Raw genomic sequence first — 27,815 nt, 5'->3', positions numbered from 1 at the left:
CGGAGCCGAGCCGCGGGGACGACGCCGCGCTGCCGAGGTCGCCGAGCCGCTCGCCATGGCCAGCCCGCAGCCACAGCCGCCCTACCTGCACCTGGCCGAGCTGACGGCGTCCCAGTTCCTGGAGATCTGGAAGCACTTCGACGCGGACGGTCAGTACCCGTCAACTTCTGAGCCCGGCGGCCCGGGGCCGCGGCGGGGAGGGGGCGGCGCGGGCGCGGGGGTCCCTTTGCCGCGGGCGCCGTTTGCGGCCGCAGCCTGCCGAGGTCGCGGCCGCGAGCGGGGGGACGCCCGGCTGCCCGGCTGACGACTGCCAGCAACTTTACTCCTCCGACACCGACACCGACACCGACGGCGGGGAGCCCACCGGCTCCGGCAGCCTCGTTCCGGGCGAGCGGAGCCCCCGGGCGGGCCGGGCCGCCAGGCTCCCCACTCTGCCCCTGCCTTCCTATCTCCTCCGCCTTTCTCGTAAGGTAACGGCCTGCCTTCAGCTGCTGCAGCCACAGGTCTCAAAAGCCCACTTGCTTCTTTCTTGGGGTTGCCCTTTTAATGCCGGCTTAGCCCCCCTTCACTGTCCTGGAGGCTGGGGCCAGCCGGGGGATACTGAAGGGAAAGCCTCGGCGTCGCCAGACGTACGGGCTGGGGGTGGGAGTGGAGAGGGACGTCGGGGGCCCTGAACACCCCTTGGGCTCCCTTTGTCCATTTCCCATCCTCCCTGGACAAATGGGTCCCCTATAGAGCAGCAGTGGGTGTGGTGGGGCAGGGTTGGGGGACCATCTGAATCTGACATAGGCCCTCCTGGTGAGAGTCCTGGGTGCTTTCGGTGACACCATCTCTGGATTGGGGGCGGGGGACGCAATCTTAAATGCCTACTGAGACACTGACTCACCCAAAAATCAAGGGCTGGACTGAATGACCTTAGGACGCGTCTCTCAGTGCTGGTATTCCAAGAGCCTATAATGGTCTGACTGAGGGATAAAGAGCCCCCACCCACCCCTCTTTAGGAGCTTCTGATATCACTGAAGATGTTTTCTCCACCCCTCCAAAAAAAAATTAAGTGATCTAATTCCCTTCTCTGAGGTCCTGGCTGGGATGGGCACCCAAAATGTTATGACATCTCAGATCACTGGCAGGGCAGTGGTGTCGGGTGTTTATCCTGGGACTGACAGGGGTGGGGGGGATGGGAACCAGAGGAAGGATCAGTGGCGGCTCACTTAAATCCTTCCCTCGGCCTTCCTGCACCTGCAGGGCTACGCAGAGGCCCTCTGCCCAGAGGGCTTGGAGAGGCAAGGGTTAATGTCCAGTAAAGTTAACGAGCAAAGTTTTGCTCCCTTGGAGCCAACTGAGCTTGAGAGCCAGGCAGAGGACTAGGCCCGGCTGGGGCCGTGATCTGCCTGCAAATTACCGAAGGAGGTGGATAGATTGTTAAATCTGTAAAATGGGGCCAAGGAGGGGTGTACTTCCAATCCCCAGCTGGTGCCATAAAACTGCCTCAATGAAAAGGGCTGTAAGGTGCAGCCTCTTGGTACCCGGAGGACATGCACATTCCCTAAGGATGCATCTGCCAGTTTATCTGCACCAGAGACTTGCATGATTCAAGGAAAGTTACCAAGTGGCCAAGGTTATACTACCGGCCTCCTGCCAGATGAGTCAGCTCTAATAAACGGAGGACTCCGTAGCTGTACCCCTGGCCTCGTGGGGACAACCAATAGCACTCCCAATAATCCTGCAAATCCTTACATTTATCTGAGACCTCATACTGTTCAAAACACTGTCACACCTTCTGGAGCCCTGGTGAGGCTACTGGGCAGGCCATGATGTCTTTTGTGCAGATGAGGAAACAGGCACGAGGGGTGAGTTCTCGGAGGCTGGTTCTGGGCCAGTGTTCGTCCCCAAGTTTGGGGTCATACATTAAGGTTGGGGGAGGGGTTTTCCCATGATGATAGGTACCAGTTCCCCCCCACTTGCCCACAGAAGAGCCTCCACCACTCCCAGCCTCGGAGAGGATGAGCCTTTCCCCTAACCTCAGAAAGGGGTTCTTGTCTTGGCTGGAGCAAGGAAAGCTAAGTTAGCACTAGATGCAAGAGCCCCCCAAAGACCCCCAAAGCCATTGTGCCTCTGGGTCCCTCCTGCTCCGATGTGAAAGGAGAGCCGAATGCCTGCTCCCTGATTCCTCTTCCACACACCCCATCACCCTCTCTGGTCACTGCCTCAGGGAGGCCCCCAGGAGGAGCCACAGACCTCAGAGAGAAAGAAGACAAAGGGGCTTACAGTGCCAGAGATGGCACAGAAGCGATTCAGGAAAATGAGGATACGGCCAAATTGGAATTCCACTGAAGGACCAAGAACTAGGCTGTGGACTGCCTTGCTCTGTACCTACCCTGCCCAACCCCTCCTGCATTCCTAGAGGCGGCTGGGGTGCCCATCCCAATCCCCTGAGGTGCTCCCTGCCCTATCTGGGCCTCCCCCTCACCAACTCTGGCTTCTGTTTTCATCTTGGGGTTTTTTCCTGGTATGAAGTCCCCGTGCCACTTACAAACTTAATGAGCTCTGGGGCGACTTTCCCTTGCAGCCCACCAAGTCCCTGGAGCCCAGTTAGGCATAGCCCCCAGGGGACAGAACCACCGGCCCAATCCTCCTGGACCCTCTAGGAAACAAAGACAAGGCGACCTTAGGAGAAGCTGGATGCCAGAGACAGTGGAGATGGGGCAGGGGGGCCCTGACCCTAACTCAGCCCATTCCTCACCCAGAGAAAGAGTCATCCGGGTGACTTTGCCTTAAGAGTTAGATTCTTTTCACAATCATCAATCACTCTTGTGCAGAAAGAAGGAGTGGGTGTTTGGACAGAGAAAAACTGGGACTCAAAGAGGCAAAGTTCTTTCCACAAGATCACACGGCAAAGTGGGGGGGTGGTGGGGGCAAGAAATCCTATCTCCTAGTACCCTGCGCCATCCCTGGACTCTTCCTTGGCAGTCACTGAGGTCGTGCATTTGGGAGGGTTTGGGTGTCATCTCTCAAAGGCAGAGGTAGGGAAGACCGTAGCCAAGCCCACACTATGGCCTACATACCACCTCCATGCTCTGAGTGACCCTTACATGGCCCTATGTGTCTGAGTCCGCTGTCCAGGTGTTGCCCGGTCACCGCTTTGCCAGGAATGTCCTCCCTCTGCAGGATCCAAGCAGTGAGGGATGCCCAGCTCAGAGCTCACACTGTCCTGTCTAGGTGGTTCTGATCAGACGGGCTCCCAGGCTCCTGTTCCACCGATGACCAGTAGGAATTTCCATGGAGAGCCAAGGTGTGGCTCAAGAGGGAAAAGCCTTTAGGAGCCACTGCGATCACAGAGATAAGAGGGGTTCACTCCCAGAGGCCAGGGACATCCTGGGTCTAAGCAGGGGATGTCACTCATCCCCAGAATCTACCTGACATAGAAACACTCTCATGTGTACAAAAAGGTTATATGAACCGGGGCGTCTACTACCGAGTTCTTTGGAATACTGGAGATTTGAAGGGAAAGGTGCTTCACCAGGGAGCAGAAAAATGAATTATGCCATTCTCTACGGGGGAATATTATGCAGCCAAGCAGAGTGAGGTGGAGCATTTCCACCGATGTGCCCAAATGCCCGAGCTGTACTATTAGGATTTCTTTTTAATGGTAGCAGGACATGGTTACCGCATGAACCCATTTTCATTATTCACGAAACGCATACGCTGGAGGATACTTGAAACATGTTAGTAGGGAATGGAGAATTCTCTACTCTCTCTACAGAGTGGAGGAGGTAAAATTAAAAGGCATTTGCTTTTACGAAGTTGATTTCTGTAGTGTTCGAAAATTGTATAAGAGCTTCTGTTTCTTGTGTGAATCTGCAAAACAGTAACGAGGTAAAAAGAGATACATCTCCGGGTGTGGGAATCTGCCCAGACTCTTCGGGGCGTTTGCCTGCCTCCGGGTGGCCCTGGTGATGCAGGGAGGGAGCCCGGGCCCTACCTGTGGGGACCTCAAGACCTTTGCAAGTTAGACCCTCCTCTGTCCTCCTACACCCCATGGTGAGCACAGAGGCTCCGGGACCAGGGACTGGGAGGAAGCTAAGCCACAGGGCCCGTCCAAGGTGGCGAGGGGCCTGAGCAGCTTGCCCTGGGATCCCGAGGGAAGGCTCTTGGAAGAGTAAAGAGGACTTGCCAGACAGGGTGACACTCTCCGGGATAGATGAAGTAGTTACACAAACACTAGAACATTTCCAGCGCAGTGGGACGGTGCTGTTCCTACGATGATTAGAGGACTCGTTAAAACGGTCACTTCCAGGCCCAAGAAAGTCAGAGGGGTCTGGCGCGGGGAGCGGAGATCGAGCCGATCTTTTCACGCTGTCGCCGAGTCCCCGTGGGGTCTGTGTGTCTCATCTGGGACAGCAGGGCATGGATTTGGGGTTCCTGATGGCAGGATGTGGGCTTCGTTGGGAGCTCCCCCTGTCCCACCCGGGGTAAGCCCTAGGATTCAGTCCCCCACCCTGTTTCACCCCTAAACCCCCGCACCCTTTGCTCACAGTGCCCTTGCTGGGTGCGTCCGCAGCCAGCAGTGGCGGTGGCCCTGCAGCCTGCCCCTGGGGGCCGATTGCACCAGCCCGGGAGCCACGGTGTCTGCGAGGAGCTGGGCTCCCCCGGGAGGCAGCCCCGGACGAGTTCTCACAAACAAGAGGCTCGAGCCGCCTCCCAGGGCAGCCAGGAGCCCAGCTCGGCTGACCTCTTCCCCCCTGGGCCTCAGTGGCTGTCCTGGCCGAAGCCCCAAGGGAGCTTTCCAGGGCTAAGAAGACCCTTCGGGAAAGCTCTTCCCACACCTGGGGACCCAGAATTATGTGGTGGGGAGCCACACCTGGGGAGCAGGGTTGAGGCTCTTTGAAAACAGCACCTCTCCTGGCAGCTGTGCTGGTAGCTGGTCTGGCCCATGACGTCCCAGGCCCTTGTTTGCCCAGCGGGGCCCATCGGGGCCTCTGGCCTCGCTGGGCCCCCCGGCTCCACCTTGGCTCTCTGTTGTCCACCCTGCCCCACCTCTGGCCTCCCCATGCCTGGGAATCGGCCGGCATTGGGCTACCAGAGGTCCTCAGGTTCGGAGGACCCAGCCCAGCTCCAGAACCACTGTTCCATAAGCTGCACAGCCCCGGAACACAGATTAAGAGTTGTGTCTGAACATTCATCCGGTAGCTGTTTGCACCGTGTTTTTTCACCCCTGGAAGGAGCGTGTGTGCACGTGTGTGTGCTCATATGACTGACAGGCCACGACAAATGTAGGTGTGGGCAGGGGTCGTCCCTGGGATGAACAGGGCACTAGGCTGTTGGCTGTAACTAATCTCTTTCCCCCTCGAACTCCCCCTCTCCTCACCTGTGTGCTTACCTGGCCGAGCCCTGAAGACCAGGTGGGCCAGGGAGTGGGCGCTCCTCGTAAACAGTGCATACCCTGGAATGTAGTATTAATAATACCAGGGCGGAATCTGACGAAGCCAAGTTCTTGTCCCAGAGGGTGGTGTCTGGCTGTCCCAGAGGGTGCTCAGGCCTGTGGGGCCGGAGGGCTATTTGCCTTACCATAAATTTGAACTCCAGACAGACAACCAAGTGGCTTGGTCTCATGAACACTTTCTTAAGGAGGAAATCTGAAACTTAGCAACTCCTGTCCTTGAGTCCTCTAACCTGTGCGTCTCAGAGAAACAGACTGGTGAGTGCTACTGCGGCTAGACCAGTAGTTCTCGAACTTGGGCGTGTGGGAGGGCCTGTGAAAAACAGATTCCTGGGTCTCACTCCTGGCGCTCCTGCCTCTCCTGCCTCGGGAGATCTTGGGTAGGGTCTGAGAGTCTGCGTTTCTAACAAGCTCCTGGATAATTCCAGTGCTGCTGCTCCACAGACCCACTTGGAACAGCCAGCACTTCTACTCCAGGCCTGCTAAATTAGACTCTCCACTTTAATAAGATCCCCAGGTAATTCCTGCTCACCTTAACATTTGAGACTCACCGTAAAGCAGTCCTTAACCCTGGCTGCACATTAGAATCACCCAGAGAGCTTTGAAGCATGCCCAGGAGAAGTCCCCACCTCGGCCATCAATTAAATAAGAAGCTCGAGAGGCGGGGCCCAGGCAATGATGTTGTTTTAAAAGCTTCCCAGGTGACTCTGGGTACAGCCTGGGCTGCGAACCAGAAGTGTATCTTTGAGGTGAAGAGTTTACAGCCATGGACTGGTTTAGAGGGCAGAGTATAAAAGCGATGCTTTCCATTCATGTGAGATTTTACACTTTCCAGAATGCTCTTCTCAACATTACCTCGTGTGGCTCTCACAACAGCTCTATAAAGTAGAAAGGGCATGCATAGGTATGCTCGTTTTAGAGATCAAGGAATTGAGGCTCAGAGATGCTGACTTGCTCGACGTCACATGGACAGTCACAGAGCTGGTGGCGGAATTACACCTTACTCCTACCTGTCCAGCTCTTAGAAAATCTGTACACACAAACCTCAGTGAGAAACAAGTAGCCCTCTTTCCAACGTGGAGCACAGCGGCCTTTCTTTGGTCAAGGCTTTCCAGGTGTCTGTAATCAGCTTAATTGTAAAGAAGTGTCTCTTTTTAAGATTTTATTTGTTTATCTGAGAGCGAGTGCGTAGGACAAGTGGAGGTGGGGAGGAGCAGGCGGAGAGGGATAAGCAGACTCCCTGCGGACATGGAGCCTGCATAAGGGGCTCGATCCCAGGACCTCGGGATCATGCCCTGAGCCGAAGGCAGACGCTTAACTGACTGAGCCACCAAGGTGCCCCCCAAGAAGTCTTGTCTCAGTTTAAAGTGGGAGAAACTGAGGCACAGTGGTGGTGAGGCATGGTAGCAAGAGGCCAGTAAGAAAAGATGCAGGGTCCCTGACTCCCACCCCGCCCCCTCTTCCTAATGTTCACGAGATGTGGCTTGTTAGGAAGGTAAGGAGTGGCGGTTGCTATGGTAACCACATTCTTATCAATGCCCATCCACATGAGGTTTGCTTGGTGGCCAGTCACCCCACGCCCTGATAAGAGGGTCATAGAGAAAGCAATCCGTTTGTCTAGTGCTGAAGTCGGCCTTGGGAGGATGTAGGTCAACCCATTCTCCACCCCGGACCGGGGAGAGCAGCTGCCGCCTGGGTGATGGATGGGGGCTGCTCTGAGGGGGACCAAGTAGCAAAGGCCTTTACCCCCCAGTGATGGAGGATGCCCCTCCCGGGCCGCACAGCCCCTGCTTCCCTAACCGACCCCCTGCTCCTCTCCCTCTGCCGTCTGCTGGTAGATCCTGGCAATTCTTGTTTGACAGCCTCGCCCCACTAGACCATTGAATGCTCCTGGGAATAAGCCCACATCTAGAACATGTCTAGAGCTCCCTGAGCACCGGGCACAAAGTGGAACTGTTGTTTACTTCCAACAATCTAGGCTTGTTGATTTGAGCCACCGTTCGTCCCTTTGTTGGGGGTACAGAGGGGAAGCAGTAGGGGGATTCCTAGCAGGGTGCGAGGGGCTGGCCAGCCTATGGGACCCTCCTGCTGCCAGGTTGTGCCAAGTGCATTCGGGGAGGGGATTTCTTTCTATTGTGGCACCCTCCCAGGCTCTGGTTATATGCCTCTCTTTCTCCTTCTCCACCTGATAGCTGGGGCTTCTCAGGCCTTCCCTGCCCACCACCTACCCCATCAAGTAACCCTGGCTGTCCCTCTCTGTTCTATTACATCATTTTTCCTCTCCCTTGCTGTCTGTCTGCCCCTGCCCCATCCCCACCCAATTAGATCATAAGCCCCATCCTGGCAGACCTTGTCTCGCTCACTTTTACACCCCTGGTGCCTAGCGTACAGCAGGCACAAAGTGGATGCTCAATAAATGTTGAATGAATGAATGAATGAATGAATGAAACCTAGATCAGGAATTAGGACACTCCAGTTCTGGTCCTGCCTTGCTGTGTGTTCTGGAACAGATTGCTTACATTCTCTGTGCCTCAGATTTCTTTGTCACAAGAAGAGGATGCAACACTGCCATACTGTGATCCTGTGTGTGGCAGGATTGCGGCAGCTTGGAAGACAGGAGCTCAATCTCCTACATTTTCCTATCCCCACCGTGCAACCTACACAGGGCCCTCCACGTAGTGAGGCCTCACATTATCTGCTGAAGCAAAGAAAGGAGCGAATGTGCTCTGGAAAATTAAAAGTGTTGTGTCTGTGAGGCGTTACTGCCGTTCACAAGCTTCCGTACGCTCCTGCTGGGCAAGACGCTGGCTGATTATCTGGTTCTGGAGGTCATTAGACCACCTTAAACCTTTCTAGAACAAGAATAAACAAATACATTTATTCTTCGTAAGTTTCAGAGAAACCCCAAGGAGAAGGTGGGTCCCATACTTCTGTGCTTGTCTTCTTCCCGTTCACACTGCTCAAAGGGACCTGGCTCGGTGCCGGCCTCACCTGCTCTGGCCTCCCTCTGCACCCCAGAGCCTCCCAGCCTACAGCCAGAGCCCAAGGCCAAGGTGTCCCCCAGCCTGGGCAGTTGGCAGAAACACGAGCCGCGGTGGTAATGACCGCTGGCATCCTGGAGGCTCAGTAGGGGCCAGCACGCTCCACGCTGCTGACCGCATGAGGAAGGCACCGTCATTATCCCTGTTTTATAGGTGAGGAAACAGATCTGGAGAGGCGACATCCCCAAGCGAACCAGCGAGTAATAGAGGCAGGAGAAGAACTGGGTGCGGGTGCCTCTGCAGAAGTGTCAGCAACCCGCCCCACCTCCCCTAGAGCGGGTGCCCCCCAGCAGACTAGTGGCAAGCAGGACCCACGCTGGTGGGGGGGGGGTGCCCGTCAGAGCTGAGTGGGCCCTCCCTCGAACCCATCCTCCCAGATCATTGCGGGGAGCGACGAGAAGAGAAAAATTAGTTGTTCCTTCAGCCCAGAGGCATCATCCACTAGACTGCCTTTTGCCTAAAAAGCCCTTGGCTCTTCCCGACACCCCCTCTCCAGCGGGCCTCACAGGCCAGGAGACACACGCTCGTGAAATTTCACCAAGAACGATGACCACTCTAGGCCAGGGAAAAAGGGAGCTCAAGTCTCCTTTCCCCGCTCCCGAGATACAATCACATCTTTTCTCTGCAGACAAAAATACATCATTTATCTCAACGGGATTCTCTCCACGCAATGCTTAGTGTGGCAGCTTCTCCACTAGGGGGCGCCTCTAGGGTTAGTTATGGGGAATCTAAATTCTAAGGGGATGAGGTGGGGAGAGGGTGAGAAGAACCCCCAGTCACCCCATCCCACTCCCAAAGGCCAAGTTAAATACTCCTTTTTCATTTTCTTTAAGACTTTATTTACTTATTCATGAGAGACACAGAGAGAGAGGCAGAAACACAGAGGGAGAAGCAGGCTCTGTGCAAGGAACCCGATGTGGGACTCAAGATCCCAGGATCACGCCCTGAGCTGAAGGCAGATGCTTAACCGCTGAGCCACCCGGGCATCCCTCCTTTTTTTCATTTTGTTTGTTTTGTTGGTAATCCCATTGGCCCTTGAGGAAAGCTACCGATTGACTATTCTCTCTAGGAACTTTGCTCCATTGTTGTACATCAGATTTGAAACTTGACTTGAGGCCAGTGGCTTCCAAACTTCCTGCACATTGAAATCACCTGGGGAGCTTTTAAAAAAAGACCATGATGTTTCCTTCACACCCCAAACCAATTACATCAGCATGTCTGGGGGGTGGGAGCCAGACATCCATATATGTTTTTTTTTAAGATCCTAGGAGATTCCAATTTGGGGGAGTGTGGAGAGCACTGCCTTTGGCCTGACTTCCCGCCCACAGATGCCTCCTCGCAATCACAGCAGAGATGAGTGACCTTAGCCATGGACTCAGCTCACCCAGGCTCTAGGCCATCTGGGTTCAAGACTTGACAACCTAAAAGGCCTCTCCCCACTTATGTGATCTTAAAAGTCAGGCACTGACCTTGGGGCCTGGTCCTGGTAACTGCAGTGTTCACTCAGATTTGATCCATTTCCAATGACAGGTTCTGGTCATTGAACTAGAATAGCAACGTTTACAGTCCACGCATAATGGGTGGCTTCATAGGCTTTACACACAAAATCCCACTTAATTGTAGTAACTCATTTTGCAGCTGACATGGGTTAAATGACGTTCCCAAAGTCACACGGGGAACAGGCTTTGACTCCATTCACAGACCCCACAGCCTCCCTCCCCATTACCAGCAGCCATCGCCTCCCCTACATAGAATCCCTGGAGCTGACTCTCTTGGGTGCCCCCATCCCGAAGGATAGATGCCCTTTCTCTTCCCTTCTGGGTTAGTGTCCCAGAGCTGTTGTAACAAATGCCACAGACTGGGTGGCTTAAAACAATGGAATTTTTTTTTCTCTTACAGTTCTGGAAACTGAAATTCCAAAATTAAAGTGTCAGCGGCCTGGCTTCCTTGTGGAGGCTCTCAGGGACAATCCTTCTGTGGCTCTCTCCTAGTTCCTGGTGGCTGCCACCAATCCGTGGTGTTCCTCAGCTTGGAGCTACATCACTCCAGTCTTTGTCTTTCCATAGTCTTCCTTCCCTGTGTGTCTCCCTCTGTCTTCACATGGCCTTCTTAAAAGGACACAAGTCGGGCCCCCTCGGTGGCTCAGTGGTTGAGCTGCTGCCTTTCGCTCAGGTCATGATCCTGGGGTCCTGGGATCAAGTCCCGGTTCGGGCTCCCCACAGGGAGCCTGCTTCTCCCTCTGCCTATGTCTCTGCCTCTCTCTCTCTCTGTTTCTCATGAATAAATAAAACTAAGAAAAAAAAATACACAAGTCATTAGCCTAGGGCCTACCCTAATCGAGTATGGCTTGTCTTAACTCATTCCCCTGTTTCCAAGCAAGGTCCCATTCTGAGGTTCTGGGTGGACATGTGTTTGGTAGGGAGCAGAGGGGACCCTTTTCAATTCCATAGACCCTCCCACTCCAGAGACCCAAATTCTGTCTGGGACCTTATTCACCCCTGTAACCAGGCCTGCCACTTGCCAACAAACCCGGATGCTGATGACCTGTTGTCCCCGTTGGATCCTAGCTCCTGGGGCTTGCCCAGCCAGTTACAGACAGTTCCCGGCTTGGTCCACTTCTACCAGCTTGGCCCAGATGCTGGTCCCAGTGTTCTCTGGCTACTGAATGTATACCCCAAAGACACATGGATGTTCTTGCAACTGCACAGTTGAGAACACTCTGAGAGCAGGACCCCCATCCCTAACACCACACAGTCCAAGGCTAACCCAGACACCTGCTGGTTAGCCAATGAGAAGTCCTCCCTGAAGCCATGACTTCCCCACCCCCCTACCCCCCATCAGTCTTACTATTTAGCTCCAAGGTCAATTGCTTTTTTATTTTGCTTTCTTCACAGGAAATGGATATATTGAAGGTAAAGAGCTAGAAAATTTTTTCCAAGAGCTGGAGAAGGCAAGAAAAGGCTCTGGCATGGTAAGCCCAGTACTCTTTCCCATTGTTTGATTTTTCTATCATCCTGATCATGGCTTTGGTCAGCATTGTCTGTCCCAAGTTATGCATTGCATAAGCCAGCCTGACACCTCTGGTCTTTGACCTTCCAAGTTTTTCTTTTATTTGTAAGGATGTTTTTAATTGGAATAATCCCTTAAAAAGAAAACTTGGGTGTCTAGGATTGAGGGGTATTCATTGAAAGGATACCAGGGGTTCCTGAGCTCCCCCACCCCACCAACTGCGAATCTTTGTATATGTGCGTATGAAAGATTTTTTTCCCCTAAGGAATAGTCCAGAGCCTAGCTAAGATTCTCAGGGGGATCATGACTCGATTGGATACCTCAGGGGTTTCAAGTGTCTTTATTCTGGACCAGAGTTTCTTAGCCTTGGACTATTGACAGGACTGGATAATTCTTCGTTGTGGGGGGCATGTAAGATGCTTAGCAGCATCACTGGTTCTCCCCATGAGATGCCAGTAGCATCCCCTCCAAGTTGTGACAATGAAAAATGTTTCAAGAAATTACCAAATGTCTCTGGTGTGGGGCACAGAATGATCCCCACCAGAGAACCACTGTTCTAGACCAACAGTCTGGGATCCTCAGCAAGGAGCTAGAGAACAGGATTGCTCCAAACCAGTATCTGAACCAGATAGTACTGACTGGCCTCGTTCGTGGAGGTGTCCAGCTGCCTTTCTTAGCCTGCCTGCAGCGACTCCAAATCACGTCCCAGCCCCTTAATGGCAGGGTCAGGTCACTGTGGGGCCTGTAGTCACAACCTGGCGCTCTTAATACACTAAAGCCTTTAGAGGACTGTCTGAAATACTGAAAAGCTAAGGTAATCGGAGCTAGTTTATTGTGATTCCTACGTCTGGTTCTCAGATGCACACAGACTCATTACACCCCCCCCCAGCTCCCGCTGGTCCTTTGGGGGTCTCCCCTCTCTCCCCTGCTGCGTGTCTGTTGGTCAATCTGCTGCTTCTTAAGAGATCTTCATGGGGCAGTTTGGGAGATGAGTCACAAATCCACCAGTGAACTCCTGGCCCAGAGCTCCACCGACTGCCCCAGCAAGGAGGAGGTCCAGCCACGGGCTTAGGCGATGGGGGTGATTCATGAGTTTGTTTATCAACTGTTCCCTCATCACTCCTCATTACTAGGATAATGAAGCCTGGATCACTGAAAACACAGGCTTCAAGACTGATTCTGGGATCATGAGGTAGGCGGAGGAATGTGTTTTTATGAAGTGCTTCTAGTCTGAAATCTTAGTCATCCCTTCCTCAGATGGCACCATGGGTGTTTCTCAAGGCTGTCAACAAAAATCTCAACTGACACCGTCCAGGACTGGTGTTCAGAGCAGCTGTCATATGGTAGAAGGAATATGGCCTTAGAAGCAGGCGCCACATGTTCCAATTCTAGGTACGCCGGCCGGTGACCTCAGAAGACGCTTCACCTCAGCCTGCATTTGTGTGTAAAATGGACAGGCTACTCACGTCACTGGGCTGTTGTTAAAGCTAAACTGGATGACCTCGCTTGTGATAAGAGCCTAGGGACATTCTGTGCATACTTGTAAATGTAAGGCAATAAATACTGATGAATAAATAGTGGCAAATTGAAACCAGTTCCCAGGTAGAAAGCAATAGAAGAGATACAGAAAAGACTGTCATCTGAAGAATTGGTAGTTTCCCGGGCCCAACCAAGGACGTGCACAACCCACGCAGAAGTCATCAGAGAAGCCAAGAAGAGGCACCAGCTGCTCCAGTAGACTCGCCATTGGTGAGGGAGGAGGAGGAGCTCGTTCATGCATATAGTGATTCAGCAGCACCCAAAACAGGCTAAGATTTAACAATCTTGGAGAGCCTTAGATTTAAGGTAGGCAATGATGGGCTAAAGGAGCGTGTCAAGTTCTCTGCCTTGGTAGTAGTCACAATAATCTAGTGGATAATTTAAATTACCTCTCAGCTATTGGAAGACTGTCTCCTCACATTCCTCCTGGCATAAAATCAGAGTGAAAAATACGGATTGCCTTTAGACCTGAGAGAAGAAAATACGCAATTTATGTTGGTTTGGTGTAGTGCTAGTACCTACTGGGGTGTCCTGGAATAAGTGGGTTGTATTAGAAGCTGCCTTGGTAGACTGCTGGGGCCTCAGTTCTCACATCTGAGTGATGGGAGTAAGTTCCTCGCCCTTCTGATAGAGCTGTGGTTTAATCCCATCTCAAAGGCAACAGGGCAAATTTAATTACACAAATTACTTGGTACAGGTGAACCATCCTCATGTGACTGAGACTCAAAGGAGACATCACTTGGATTTGAGGGACCCTGGAAAAGAGAAGAGTGCAGCCCTGACCACTCAGAGCATTGACCCAGCCTGATCAGATTTGGGGTGCAAAATGAATCGCACCACTGCCACACCAAGTGGGTGGGAGATCCATGGTTCATGTGGGGCCCAGCAGCACAGTCAGCCTCCTTTGTCTTTCCTCAGATGTCAAAGAGTGACAACTTTGGGGAGAAGATGAAGGAGTTCATGCAGAAGTATGATAAGAACTCAGATGGCAAAATTGAGATGGCCGAGGTGAGTCCTACTGTCCTAGCTAAGAGCTACACGGGAGGGGCCATCCATCACCTCTGCCACACACAAGTATTCTTAGTCTTCTAAATGAGGGGGTGGTCTGGAAACCCCCACCCCACCTCTAGCACTTAGGCTGACCAACTAGAACAGGTGGGACTTTTTCTGTGTCTCACAAGGAAGGAAGCAACAAACATTGGCCTAAGACAGGGCTGGAGACCTTAAATGCTCTCAGGGTGCCAACAGCTATTGCATATGTGTGATGAGCCCAGCTAAAGACAGAAAGGAGCACAGCAACGAGAGAACAAGAGAGTTCATGCCCCACCTAAAGGCATCCAAAGGCAACATTCTTAATTAATTGATTTTTAGGTACACAATTTACATATAGAGCATGTATCATTTATATGTAATATATATACACACATTTATATTTGAATAAATACATATTGTTAAAACATAAATTGAGGCATATTAAAAATTTAAAGAATTTATTTGAGCAAAAATTGATTCAAATGGGCAGCACCAAACCAAAAATTGTTAGGAACACTCCACCAACTGTAGCTGGGGAAAGACTCTTATAGAGAAGAGGTGGGAGCAGAGCAAGGAAATTATTTGATTGACTATTTGACATTATTTGATAGCTTAAGTGGTTGCATTATTTGGGAAAGCCTCACTGGCTGTTTTGACTGTTTCAGTTAGGGTTTGCTCACATAGGCTCCTAAGGCATTAAGGCCACCTCAGTTTAATGGCTTCCTTGTTTGACTAAACAATTTATGCATACACACGTACACACGTTCATACATGCACAATACATATGCATGTGTGCGCCGGCCTAACCACACACCTCTGGCCATCAGCTTGTCGTGTGGTCTAGGGGTCAAGAATAATGGAAGCAGCACACCAATGAGGGCATAGCTCCTCCCAGGTGACTGGGTGGGATGCTGCCTTCAGTCAGTCCCCCAGAAGCAGAGACTGAGGCAGAGATTCAAGTAGATGGGATGCATTGAGAAAGAACTCTCAATACCAGGAAAGAGCGCAGCAGGAAAAGGCAGAGGAAGGAGCCAAGGAAGGATGTGGTCTCAGCTGGAGCCTGGTCTTGGCCTGATCTCGCCGGGAGCTCTGGAGTGTGGATTGTGCCACACTTGGTCTGACCTCGGGCAAGGGGTGGGGTGGTCCTTTGCACTCCCATTTCAGTCATTGCATACAGGCTGCCTCCTCTAGGTGGGGGAGTTGGGGAGGAGGGCTGGAGCAACAGTGGTTTGGTGGAGGGCAGCTGTGCTGCAGGGGGCAGCTAGTGGCCTTTAGTGGTCATCCTTCACTGCATGAGGGATGGCCCACCAGCCTAGCTAAAGGGGATCTAGGAAGGGCCCCAAGAACATAGATGCCTATGCTGCAAGTCTCAGAAAATCCTGACTCAAATGGGCTTAGCCCAGGGGTTACCAGACTTTTTCCTGTAAAGATCCAGATTATCATAAATGTTTTAGGGCCTGTGGGCCATACAGTCCTTGTCCCAATTCTTTCAGCTCTGCCACTGTGGCACCAAAGCAGCCATAGACAATATGCAAGTGAATGGGCATGGCCATGTTCCAAGACAAGTTCATTTACAGAAACAGGCATTGGGCCAGATTTGGCTCCTGTGCCATTTTTTAGCTACTCCTGCCTTAAACTAGAAGAGGCTCCCAATGAGAAAAGCCATGGGACAGGTTGGCTCCAGATGAAAGCCAGGTCCTCAGCCCTGCTTCTCTGCAGTCCTCTACTCCCAAAACAGCTTCACCCTCGGGCTGGTAGCAAGATGGCTGGATGGCATCACATCCAGATACAACCATGTCCAGATGCAGAAAGGATCCATCTCTTTTCCCCACTCCTAGGAGTATGGAACCTTTCCCAGGAGGACTTTTCGCAGACCTCCCCTCACATCTCATTGGCCGGGTCTTGGTCACATGGCTCCTCATAAGCCAATCACTGGCAAGGGAAGCAGGGTTCACCCATTTAGTTGACTCAGACCCACGAGGATTTGCCGGTGACCCAAGGAAGCTGAGAGCAAAACAAGTGGGGGACAGCCAGCAGCATTTGCTAAACAAGAGTCTCTTTGCATTTTCTAAAAACCAGATATGCTGAGGTATAATTCACATGCAATAAATTGCATTGATTGGAATTGCAAAGTTCTGTGAGTTTAGACAGTTGTGTACAGCCATGTAATTACCACTGCAATCAAGATGCAGCACTCCTATCACCATTAAAAATCCCAGGCAACCACTAATCTCAGATTGGTTTGCATTTTTTTAGAATTTTATATAGACGGAATAATCTATTAAGTATCCTTTGAGACTGGATACATGCGTTTTATTTTAAGATTTTATTTATTTGAGAGAGAGAACACATGAGAGAACACATGAGAGTCATGAGAACACATGACTGGATACATGCGTTTTATTTTAAGATTTTATTTATTTGAGAGAGAGAACACATGAGAGAAAAAACAGCAGGGGGAGAGATAGAAGGAGAAGTAGGCTCCCTGCTGGACAGAGCACAGAGCTGGACGTGGGGCTCATCCCAGGACCCTGGGATCATGACCTGAGCTGAAGGCAGATGTGTAACACGTTTAACCAACAGAGCCACCCGGTGGCCCTGGATACTTGTATTTTAAAGTGGCACCACCTTCTGTCCCTCCAGCTGCTCATCTCCTAAGATGTGGGGTGACCCAGATGCACTTCTCAGAACATCCTTCCTCCCTTGTGAAGGGCTATTCTGGGGGAAAAAGCAAATTGCGAATCCCCCGCTGCCTTGCCGCTGGCCATTTACCATCCTCCCTCCAGGACAGTCTCCTCTGCTCCCTGGGAAGGCCCTCTGTAACATCTGTCGCTCTCTGGCCCCCACAGCTGGCGCAGATCCTGCCGACCGAGGAGAACTTCCTTCTGTGCTTCAGGCAGCACGTGGGCTCCAGCACCGAGTTTATGGAGGTGAGGCCAAGGCGCTGCCTTTCTCCCGTGTTCAGAGCCAGGGCCACCCAAATGCCTGGGAATGGTCCCCTGGGAGATGCTAACCACCCCCCCACACCCGAACGCCTCCCCCTTAGAGCTCCACTACTCAGAGTGTGGTCCACGGACCAGCGGCATCAGCATCGCCATCTACCGAGTGCTTGTGAGAAATGCAGGGTCCCTGACCCACTGAATCAGAATCTAGATTCCAAAAAGATCCCCCAAATGACATGAGCGTGTCAAAGTGTGCAGAATATGGTGAGAAGTAAGTGTGGGCAAGTACACTTGGGAAATTCCATGTACACACTTATCTCCCCTTTGAAAATTGGTCATAGACATTTGTATCCTGGGGTCTCTGAGAAATCCTGCAGTGAAGAGACCTGCTTCACATCATTTGCCTTCAAGATTTCACATACTTTGTTCTCAATAACATTAGTGTCCCTTGAAGTCAAGCTTCCAAGGAGCATGCATTTATGTATCGTTCCAAAGCTGGAAGAAGACCCAGGGGGAATTCTATTTGCAGTATCTTCCGGTTCTGATTCTTCACTGTGGTCTGGACTGCAGTGCCACCCTTTAAAAGAGATCTTTGCAACAGAAATGCTTTGAAATCCCCATGTGAAATAAAACATCCGAACTCATGTGGGGTTTTTTTTAAGTAATATTCAACCACTAGATTGAACCATGTGAAATTGCTGATCTTTGACCATTTTTGATTTACAAAGATTGGTTAACCCAAATGGTTCCACCAAGTACACAACTAATCCTGATACCCAGCAAACTACCAATTATTTCTTGGTATTTTTCTGGACGCAGCACCCTAGTCATTCAATATATGTGTCCCTCAGAGTGAAACTCAACCCATACCCCCGCACGCTGCCTGCTATGATGCTGACTGGCTCTCAACTTGACTTGAGTTGCCGTTCCCCGTGTTAAATCCACTCCCAGACACCGGTAATCCCCTCTCCGTGATTTACTGCCTAAAACTAATGGCGAGTTAGCCCAGAAACCCACTGGCATGGAGTTCCCCACGTGGGTAGCAAGTTGGTTAGAAATAACCGAGTCTCTGGGCAGAGAAGTCAGTTTTTAGGTGGCAGCTAGCCTAAGCATCAGATATGGATCGAATTTTATGGCGCTTTATAGGATTTTCTCCAGTTTTTTCAAGATGGGAAGATTCCATAAGCTGGTAAATGACATTCTGACATTCTTAGCCCTCCTCTTGCATATCTGGGGGAAAGTCTGCGACTACTTGTCAGAGAGCAAAAGGGAGCATTATGCCTGATGGCCCCCTCCCTGACCATGGGCAGCGAAAGCTTGGCCACTATTCCACCTCTGATCTGGAAAATGGGGATAACAGTAGTTTGCAGGGGAGCAGAATTGCTTAAAGAGAAGCAAAAAAAAAAAAAAAGAAAAAGAAAAAAACCTTTCTCTGTCTCTGTCCCCTTCTCTCAAAGTCATTAGAGGTTTCTCTGTGTCATTGACATGATTCTATATTTTTATCTGTCTTTATCCTTTAATCCACAGTATAACTGCTGAACCAACACCCCCACCAAGTTTCCCGGGACCCACTATCCCACAGCACACACACACACCCGCCCCGATTGTCCATTTGTTCCATTTTTATCAGCTGGAAACATGAATTGGTCCCTCTGCTGCCCTGAAAAGCTAGTGCGGTCAGAAAGCTCCATCCCACTGCTGAGCACAACATTGTAATTTCTAATTTTAGTGACGCCTCAGGATTTCTTTGAGATTTCACAAAGCCCAGGTCCCTTGAACTCTTTTCCTTGAATGGGAAGAGAATGGCCCACTGAAGGCTGAGCACAAAGTGCTGGTGGGCAGAGAAGTGAGGGGGAGAGTGTGGGGGCGGGGGTGGGGCGGGGAGGGAGGAGGTCAGCCAGCTGGGAGGATCTCTCCAGAAAAAAAGCAAAAACCAAAGTGATGCTTTGCCCTGAGTGGGGACTCGGGCCCCTTTGGGTTGCCCTCCTTTTAGGCAACTTAGTGAGTATCTGCCTTTTTTCCCTGTCAGGACTCATATGAACTAATTTTTTTTTAAGATTTTATTTATTTATTTATGAAAGACACAGAGAAGCAAAGACATAGGCAGAGGGAGAAGCAGGCTCCTGCAGGGGGAGCTCAGTGTGGGACTCAATCCCAGAACCCCGGGATCACAGCCTGAGCCAAAGGCAGACACTCAACCGCGGAGCCACCCTGGTGTCCCAGATGAACTAAATTCTAATGCACTAAGTATATGCAGGTGGCTGGTGAAGTCGTATCTGTAAACCTGCGCATATTAGTACTTTCTCAAAAGCAGGCTTTCTGGGCCTGGGAAGAAATATTTTGATGGAACCAAAGCATTTTTTTTCCTCAGAGAAAAGATGGTCCCCTAATCAAATACCACCTATCCAAATTATCTGTGGTATAAGTCTACCCTTTCGTTGGGATTTGCTCACATCTTAAAACTTTTTTAAGGATCAGGATTAAAAAAAATTCTACCAAATTTCCTGAGCCACCACTATACCAGGAGAACAGTCTTGTCTGCTGATGTGGAAGAAAGATTCTAGGATCTCTATAAACTCACACTCCTGACAACAAAAGGGAGACATGAAATGGCGAGGGGAGGGGAGGCAGGGGATCCAAATTTGGTAAAATAATTAATGCCTGCTGATTCTCAGTAAACCAGGTGTCACTGGTGTCCACTGCGCAGTCCACTGAGCTGGGGAAGAAGAGACAAAAAGTCAAGGGGCGAATACTTGAAAGAAAATATAAGAAATAAGACCAGGAACCTGCAGAAATCAAAGATTTGGGGAAGTGGGGTTCTCTAGACTGAGCACGGATGGTGGGGGGTGCCTTAAAACAAAACAAGATGGAAAAAGGAATGCTTTTGGCCTTGAGATAGTCTGAGCAGGCTGACTACACTCCCAGCTCTGCTCCCCTTCAGACATGGGTGCCGTGTGCACCATGACTGGAGGGATGGAGGAGGGAATACACTAAAGAGCAACCAAAGCCTGTTTCTGCCCCTTCCAGAAGGTTCTGACCCTTGCTCCCAGCCCTCACCCCGAGAATGAGAAGCTTCCAGAGCAGTAAAAGAACACGTTACATGCCCACAGCAAAAATCGGATCCACTGGACCCTAGTGCTAGAAGTTGCTTGGTTAGCACCTCAGAAAACCATAACCCTATCCAGAAAAAGAAGAGAAAAGAAAACCATAACCCTAGTTACAAAACAACCCAAAAAGAGACCCCGGCTTGTAGCCAGTTGGGGGTGGAGAGACATTGTCCCAGCAGGTTTTTTCCTTCTCTATGTGACCTTGGCCAAGACACTTCCCTTCGTTTCTTCATGTGACACAGAAGGGATGGAGCTAGACCATCTCCATGTCCCAATCCCTCTGTAATATTCTTGAACATCAAGACCCAGTCTGGTCCACTAAAGGAAATAGGAAGGAAGCTCAGACATGTTGGCAGGTCTTTGCAAACAGGTTGGCATTCCCGTTGCAGGCTTGGCGAAAGTACGACACGGACAGAAGTGGCTACATTGAAGCCAACGAGCTCAAGGTAGGATGTGCCTTGGGGACGGCACGGAAGGCACAGAGAATGGGACTGAGGCCCGGGGGCTGGTAGGTTTAAGGAACCCGGGGAGAGGGGAGGCGTTGGATGAGGAACCAGGGTCGGTGGGCTGCTTGGGAGTACTTAAGCCTGGCTCAGAAACGGGGACGTGTTCAGGACGGCCGGGTGAATCGGTAACGTGGAACTGTAGGGCCACCATGGAGCTGGGCCAAACTATACTCCTTTGCAAATGAGTGTCCAGGACAGGCACCTTCGTGGCAGTTCCAGCAGGCTGGCCTCCTGGCTTGCCCCCCTACCCCTCCATTCCTCTGCAACTAGTGATCCCCGGGCGCTGTGTCCTGGGCTCTCTGAGGGGGTGAAGTTGCATCCAGGAGGTAGCTCCAGGCCTTCGTGGCCATTCTGCAAGCATTAGGGATTAGCACATTATGAGGGATGTCGACCATCCAGGTGGGAGACCTCAGAAAACAAGCTGACTAGTGACTGATGGAGAAGGAATAGGGGGCGCCGGCTGAGTCAGGAGAGCTGAGGAGACCTTTTGTATTCTAGGGATTTCTGTCTGACCTGCTGAAGAAGGCAAACCGGCCATACGATGAACCCAAACTCCAGGAATACACCCAAACCATAGTGAGTGGGCTGAAGGGCCCCTCCCCACTGCAGACGCACAGGACGGGGGGAGGGGGAGCAAGCCAGTGGGATTCTGGGTTTGCAGTGTCTTTTGTTGGCTGAGTCTTCAGACCCCAGTGAAGTGACTCCCGGTGGCAACTGGCAGCAGAGATGCCAGTCCCTGGCCCCACACACCCTCTGTCTGAGGTCCTCGCTGAGCTAGTGTGAGACTGGGAGCATCTGTTTCCATGACAACCTCCAGAGCTCTGGGAGAGGATGGGCTTGGAGAGGGTGGGCCTTGGGTGCTGGCCTGCTGTGCTTCTGGGGCCCCAAGAAGGGGAGAGAGGAGCAGGGACCAGTTTAGACCATGCTGGCCTCTGGCCCCCGGGTGACCTCGGAGGAGGCAGGAACACACCCACCATCTCCCCTCCTCACCAACGAGGGGATGGCAGGTCAGGGCCACATGAAGGGTCAGAGCCGATCACCCAGCACCTCTGTCTGTCCCCAACAGCTGCGGATGTTCGACTTGAACGGGGATGGCAAACTGGGCCTCTCGGAGATGTCCCGGTAAGTGCCCGACCTCACCCCTGGGGTCACTCTTCCCAGGACCTCTGCAGACCACTCCGTGCCACCCTCCCTGGCTCTAAGACCAGTCAGTGGGGAAAGTGACAGCTCGGGTGTCATGAAGCTCAAGACCAAGCTAGAGTGAGGGCACCTCAGTGTGTCCGTGTCCCTCCTTGTAGAACTTGCCTCTAATTCCTAATGCCCAGAGACTGCTTCTAGAACTACGGGCGCCGCTTCCACCGCCTACCCCACCCCCACCCCTACGTCCCGTTGTTCTTGCCTCTGCCCTGTCTCCTAAGCTCTGCTCTAACACTTTCTTTCCAGACTCTTGCCTGTACAGGAAAACTTCCTGCTTAAATTTCAGGTAAAAGAGCCACTCTGCTTTCCTTCCCTTCCCTCATCCCCATGTACAGCACCCTACCACCCTCCTGTCCGCCCTCCAGCACACACATGCACATTCACATACATGCACACGTGCACACACCCAGACACGCTCGCTCACACACGTCCACACATGCAGACACATAATGCTGGCTCATTTGTATATACATACAGACGTGCAGACACATACGCTCGCCCTCTTGTGCACACATGCACATGCAGACACGTGCTCGCTCACATATGCCATGTGTGCACACACATGCACAAACTCGTACTCATTCGTGTACACACTTGCATGTGCGCGCACACACACACACACACACACACACACACTCTGCTGGGTTTCTGCTTCTCTCTTTAATACCTCGGGCCTTACAGGGCATGAAGCTGACCTCAGAGGAGTTCAACGCGATTTTCACGTTTTACGACAAGGTAAGAGGGAGGACAACATGGGATGGAAAAGCAGGGGTCACGTCAGCAGGGGGCCCCCCAGGCCCAGATGGCTCCACTTCGTCATCCCTCATCCATCGGAGTCAGGAGGTGCTCAGTACTGCGCCCTCTGAGCCAGGTCATAATGTTGCACTGGAGCCAACTGCTTTGCTAGGACGTTGGGAGGGAGAGGCTCTCCTTACCGCCCATCACCCCTCCTTCGCTTGCCCCCAGTAGTCTTCCTCATAACTAAAGGGTGGGGGTAAACTATAAATAAGCCCCTGTGCCTGTCCTGACATCTTAGAGAGTTAGCTAAACGCTTCCTGAACCCCATTTATATTTTCAATGCAAATGAAAAACCTCGGGACGTAAATTTGCCCTCAAGTGTCCTGTTCCTGCCTTGGCTGGTAAATTCAGCAGTTAGGTGTTATTTTGACACGGTGCGGTGTGAACGCCTTTGCGCAGCAGGAAGGGAGGTCAGGCTGCAAGCTCCCTGGGATGAGCTGGGGGAACTAGGAGGCAAGGTGGGGAGAGGGTGGGGGGCGTGAGTACTGGAGCTCTGCGCTGCCTCTGCTGCCCCCACCAGGACGGCAGTGGCTATATTGATGAGAATGAGCTGGATGCCCTTCTGAAGGATCTGTATGAGAAAAACAAGAAGGTAAGCAGCTGAGACGCCTGGGCAGGTGGTCCTTGGGCAGGAGACAGGATCCTGCGGGGGGGGGGGGGGGGATGTGGGGTGCATTTTGCTCTCCTCTCATCACCTGTTACTAGGCAATGGCAGCTTGGGGGCTGTCACTTTTTGTTGCTGGTTGGATGCTTGGGTGATTGGTTTATGTTTCTTTTCACTGTAGTAAAATACACGTAACCCAAAGTTTACCATCTTAACCATTTTTAAGTGTATCCTTCAGCAGTATTAATACATCCACATTGTTGTGCAGCGATCACCAGCACCACATCCAGAACTCTCTGCCCCGTGCAAAACTAGAACTCTGCACCCATTAAACAGCCCCTCCCCATTCCCCCCTTCCCCAGCCCCTTGCCCCCACCATTCGACTTTGTCTCTGATTTGACTGCTCCGGGTACCTCACAGAAATGGGATCATCCAAGACTTGTCCTTCTGTGACTGGCTTACCTCCCGGAGCATAATGTCCTCTGGGTTCATCCATGTTGTAGACGTGTCGGCATTTCCTTCCTTTTTAAGGCTAATATTCCAGTGTTTGCATTCACCACTTTTTTATCTGTTCATCCATCAACAGCTACTTGGGGTGTTTCCACCTGTTGGCTCTTTTGAGTGAATCTCTGATGAGGCACCGGCAGCCTGTCTGGCGAGGTTCAGGCAGGGTCAGCCACGCTGCCATCAAAGACGACCTTTTCCACCAGGAGAGATAGGGGAAAGAGGGGGCCGGGTGGAGGTGAAGGGATTCCAGATTGATTAAATGCAGAGTCCAGAGGTGAGCGAGAGGCTGAGGAGCCACGGAAACATTTGTTCCCCTCAAAGCAAAGGCGGAGGGCTAAACTATGACTTTGCTTGGTGGCGTCGCTTCCAGGACAGACAGCAGGTGGCAGTGGGCTCATCCTGGGTCCCAGGGTCGGAGGGTGGCAGGGGGACCGCGAGCGGACAACTGTCTTTGCAGCCACCTTCCCTCACCTCCTGGAAAATGCCTTTTTCTGAGCAAACAGGTTTGCTGTTTTAATTAGATGATGAACGCTCCATGAGCCCTTGTGTTGCCTAACCGCCTTGGCTGCCAGGCAAGAGCTAAATTTACTGCTCCATTTCAGGGGGAAAAAATCACTGCAGCCTCTGAGTCTGTCTCCCCTTCTAGCTGCTTTCTGACTGTTTCTTTGTCCTGAATATCATTCTTCATTTCTATAATCCTACGTTAATTTTGTTACCTACCTACAAGTGGCTTTTGAAAGAGGCAGAGAATAAATTATAAGGGAGCACATACTTCTTAGGAAGAAGGACATCTTCACAAGAAATTTGAACTCGGCAGACTCTTTCCTGGCCCCAAATTCTAGGAGAAAATTATTTATGCACCCTTATGAGTCCAAGAGATATTGGGCATCCTAATGGAAATTATCTTTAACTCTAATTATATTAATGAGGCATAATTATTCTCCATATGGCCCTGTTCTACACCTGAGGCTGCTCAACTCTGAAGGCAAGCATTAAATCTAGAGTGACCTGAATTTTCTGCTCATTGCCTCGCTGGGCTTTTTTTTTTTTTTTTTTTTTTTTTAAGATTTTATTTCTTTGAGAGAGGGGATCCCTGGGTGGCTCAAAAGTTTAGTGCCTGCCTTCGGCCTGGGGCCTGATCCTGGAGTCCCGGGACTGAGTCCTGCATCGGGCTCCCTGCATGGAGCCTGCTTCTCCCTCTGCCAGTGTCTCTGCCTCTCTCTCTGTGTGTCTCTCATGAATAAATAAAATATTTTAAAAGAAAAATTGAGAGATAGAGTACAAGCAGGACAGGAGGGACAGAGGGAAAAGAAGAGGGACAAGCAGACTCTCTGCTGAGCGGGGAGCCCAATGACATGGGGCTGGGTCCCAGGACCCTGAGATCATGACCAGAGCAGAAGGCAGATGCTTAATGGACTGAGCCACCCAGGTGCCCCTGGGCTCTTTCTTAATTACCACAAAACACAAGTCCTGTGGCCAGTTTCACTCCAGATGTGAAAACAAAAACAGGTGTTGGGGTTACAAACTCCAACTCTGAAGGTTAGAGAAGGAACTACAGCTGTTTACCTGGGAGTCTTCCACCTGTACAAAGCTCAGCATGTGGCACCTGGGGATGGAGAACATGATCAGGAGCCACAGGACCATAGCAGCAGCTCCTGTGCTGGGAAGAGAGAGGCCACTTTTTTGTGAATCCACACGGCAGATGCACATTCCATTTGAATGGTGCCAAGTCTGTGATCCAGATTCTGAGCAGATTCATGTTTGAGGCTTCTGAGGGACAGGCTGGTGAGATCCAACCTCAGTATTTCTCACCACTCCTGAGGCAACTGCAGCCCACTAACTCCTTCCCCAGCTTCGAGCAGAACTTCTAGATGTAAAAAGTGAGCTGCCCTCTCCCTTCATGCTGCTAAGATTCTTGATGCCACAATGAATCACTGGCAAGGGGCAGTTTCAAGCTCCAGGTTAATATATGGGGTCCCTCCCTTGGCTCCTAATTTGAATGGTAGGTAGTATTATGGACTAGGTGTTATGTCCAGGGACTTCACTTTAGGGAAGATGTTTCCCAAAGCTAGAGATGCCTGTAGAGTGCCTTTGGGGTGGGTGGTGGCACAAAACCAGCAGTCAGTCAAACAACACAATAAAAGGCTGACCCTTGAGCACCAAAAAGGAGGTGCCTGAGGACAGGTGAACCAGATAAATAGACTTCGAGACTCAGGAGACTAAGGACGTTTGTGGCTGTAGAGTTGGTCTAGTCCTTTAGCAAATACCATAGTCTTTTTACGTCACTTTTCTCATTAGCTGAATGGGGGAAAAGACCATCAGCCTGAAAGGGGAGGTACTAAAAAAAAAAAAATTGCCAACATTTTCAAGACAGGTAGAGAGGAGGGAAGGGGTGGAAGAGGGAGAGTGTGTGAGCGAGGGAGAGAGGAAGAAAGGGAGAGGAAAAAGTATAAATGGTTGATGCCTTTACTATATTTCACACCTGTTGCTTATTTGTATCCCGATCAATTCTTGTAAAGCATGCATTCAACACAAGCCGTATTAGGTATTGACACTGTTTAATGTTGGCCTCCGTTGTACATGAGACAACAGCCATATGTCTGTGGGTCACCTGTCTTCGTGGCCCCTGAAGTAGGCAGGTTGAGCTCCGCTGCTGGAGGAGGCAGGAGTTAGAATTCCTTGCTGACATGGGTGGGGTTTAGGGAAGTATGGTCTGGGCCTGCTGACACCACCAGGGAGCTCCCCACCCACGGGACCCCACCAGGGACCCGACCCACCCTGAGTACCAGAGGCCCAGGGAGGCGGGGACTTGATAGGAGTCCCGCAGAGAGAGTGACGATTTGGGGATTTGGGAGGGCATGGTAGTTGTCAGGGGCCGCGCTAGGCGGATTCCCCGTCATCCCGTCAGCTAACCCTCCCAACACCGCGCTGAGGCCCCGCTGTGCCTGTGCCCATCGCACAGATGAGGCAGCTGAGACTCAGAAACGTTGAATACTTGCCCCAAAGCAATGCAGCCAGATGACAGAAAGGGAGGCTTAACGCAGGGCTCTCGGACTCCAAAGCCCATGTTTGCGGGGACGGGATTAGAGGAAGGTTCTGGCGGGTGCGTTTGTGAATGAGTGGATGGGCCGCCCCGGGGGAGCCATCCCGAGAGGGGCTCTGACGCCCTCCCTGTGTCTCCTAGGAAATGAATATCCAGCAGCTCACCAACTACAGGAAGAGCGTCATGTCCTTGGCCGAGGCCGGGAAGCTCTACCGCAAGGACCTGGAGATCGTCCTCTGCAGCGAGCCCCCCATGTAAAGGGGGGCCGGGGGCGGCTTCCGCACCTCCCCCACCCCGCCCCTGCTGCCCTGCCACCTGCCCCGGCCCCGGCCCCCCTGAGCGCCCCGCCCCGCCCCTGCAGCCTGCGCACCCCGCCCGCGGAGCAGGAGAGGAGAGACGGAGGGCGGCGGCCCAGGCCCGCGGGCGCCCCCTGCGCCGAGGGACCCCCGCCGGGCCGGGCCGGGCCGGGCCGGGCCGGGCGGGGAGGGGAGGGGAGGGGAGGGGCGGGGCGGGCTTCCCCCGTGGCTGCTGCATGAGCTCGTCCGCTGTAAGTTCGGCTTCTCCGCCCACGGGAGCGGACCCTTGCTCCCGCCCCGCCAGCTCCCACCCACCCACGCCCCCAGGTCCCCCACCACCCCGTAACGGCGCAGCTGTCGCCTGAGTTCCCGTTCCCGGAGGGCGCCGGCCCTCTGTCCTCGCTCCGCGTGCTCCTTCCTCTGTGGGTTCCTCGTCTCCTTGTTTACCAAAGAGTTTACAGACAATAAAGTGGAAACGTCCGCGTGGAAGCTCACCCAGTTCTGGTCAGGTGGGGCGCTTCCCTCTGCAGTTAGCAGCCCTGGACAAGGAGAGGGCCTGTTCTACTGGGTGGGGGGAGGCCCTGGGTCCACCCAGCTGGGGGCAACCACAAAAAGCGGGGACGTAGGGCTTCCGCTCGCCACCCACCGCCTGTCTCTTCATCAACCTGTCCCTTTGCTCCATGTTCCTTTCTACATCTCTGAGGTTATGACAGCAGCCGTCAGTTCACGGAAAGCTAAGCGCCAGGTATTGTGC

At 52.1% G+C, this 27,815-nt stretch overlaps 1 protein-coding gene across 2 annotated transcripts; it reads left to right on the top strand.

The window, feature by feature from the left end:
- CALB2 (calbindin 2) lies at positions 1-27,549 on the top strand. Of its 2 annotated transcripts, XM_055304744.1 has the most exons (11): positions 1-149; positions 11,376-11,452; positions 13,948-14,037; positions 16,911-16,991; positions 20,500-20,556; positions 21,115-21,192; positions 21,683-21,738; positions 22,060-22,099; positions 22,495-22,548; positions 23,132-23,203; positions 26,907-27,549. In XM_055304744.1, the coding sequence occupies exons 1-11, from the start codon at positions 56-58 to the stop codon at positions 27,021-27,023; spliced, it is 816 nt and encodes a 271-aa protein (XP_055160719.1). In that variant the 5' UTR covers positions 1-55; the 3' UTR covers positions 27,024-27,549. The 2 variants fall into 2 exon arrangements, with proteins under 2 accessions (XP_055160719.1, XP_055160720.1); XM_055304745.1 differs by lacking the exon at positions 23,132-23,203.
- The last annotated feature ends 266 nt before the right edge of the window (positions 27,550-27,815 follow it).

Source organism: Nyctereutes procyonoides, unplaced genomic scaffold (genome assembly GCF_905146905.1).
Source record: "Nyctereutes procyonoides isolate TBG_1078 unplaced genomic scaffold, NYPRO_anot_genome, whole genome shotgun sequence".
Lineage (NCBI taxonomy): Eukaryota > Metazoa > Chordata > Mammalia > Carnivora > Canidae > Nyctereutes > Nyctereutes procyonoides.
Note: the sequence above shows the minus strand (reverse complement) of the source record. Positions and strands in the feature narration are given on the sequence as shown.

What these genes read in the sequence shown, in the direction of transcription:
- CALB2 (XM_055304744.1), top strand. Translation starts at nt 56, where the DNA reads ATGGCCAGCCCGCAGCCACAGCCGCCCTACCTGCACCTGGCCGAGCTG. An exon ending in GAAGCACTTCGACGCGGACG is followed by an intron (nt 150 to 11,375) that starts GTCAGTACCCGT and finishes CTTTCTTCACAG; the next exon opens with GAAATGGATATATTGAAGGT. An exon ending in ACTTCCTGCTTAAATTTCAG is followed by an intron (nt 22,100 to 22,494) that starts GTAAAAGAGCCA and finishes CGGGCCTTACAG; the next exon opens with GGCATGAAGCTGACCTCAGA.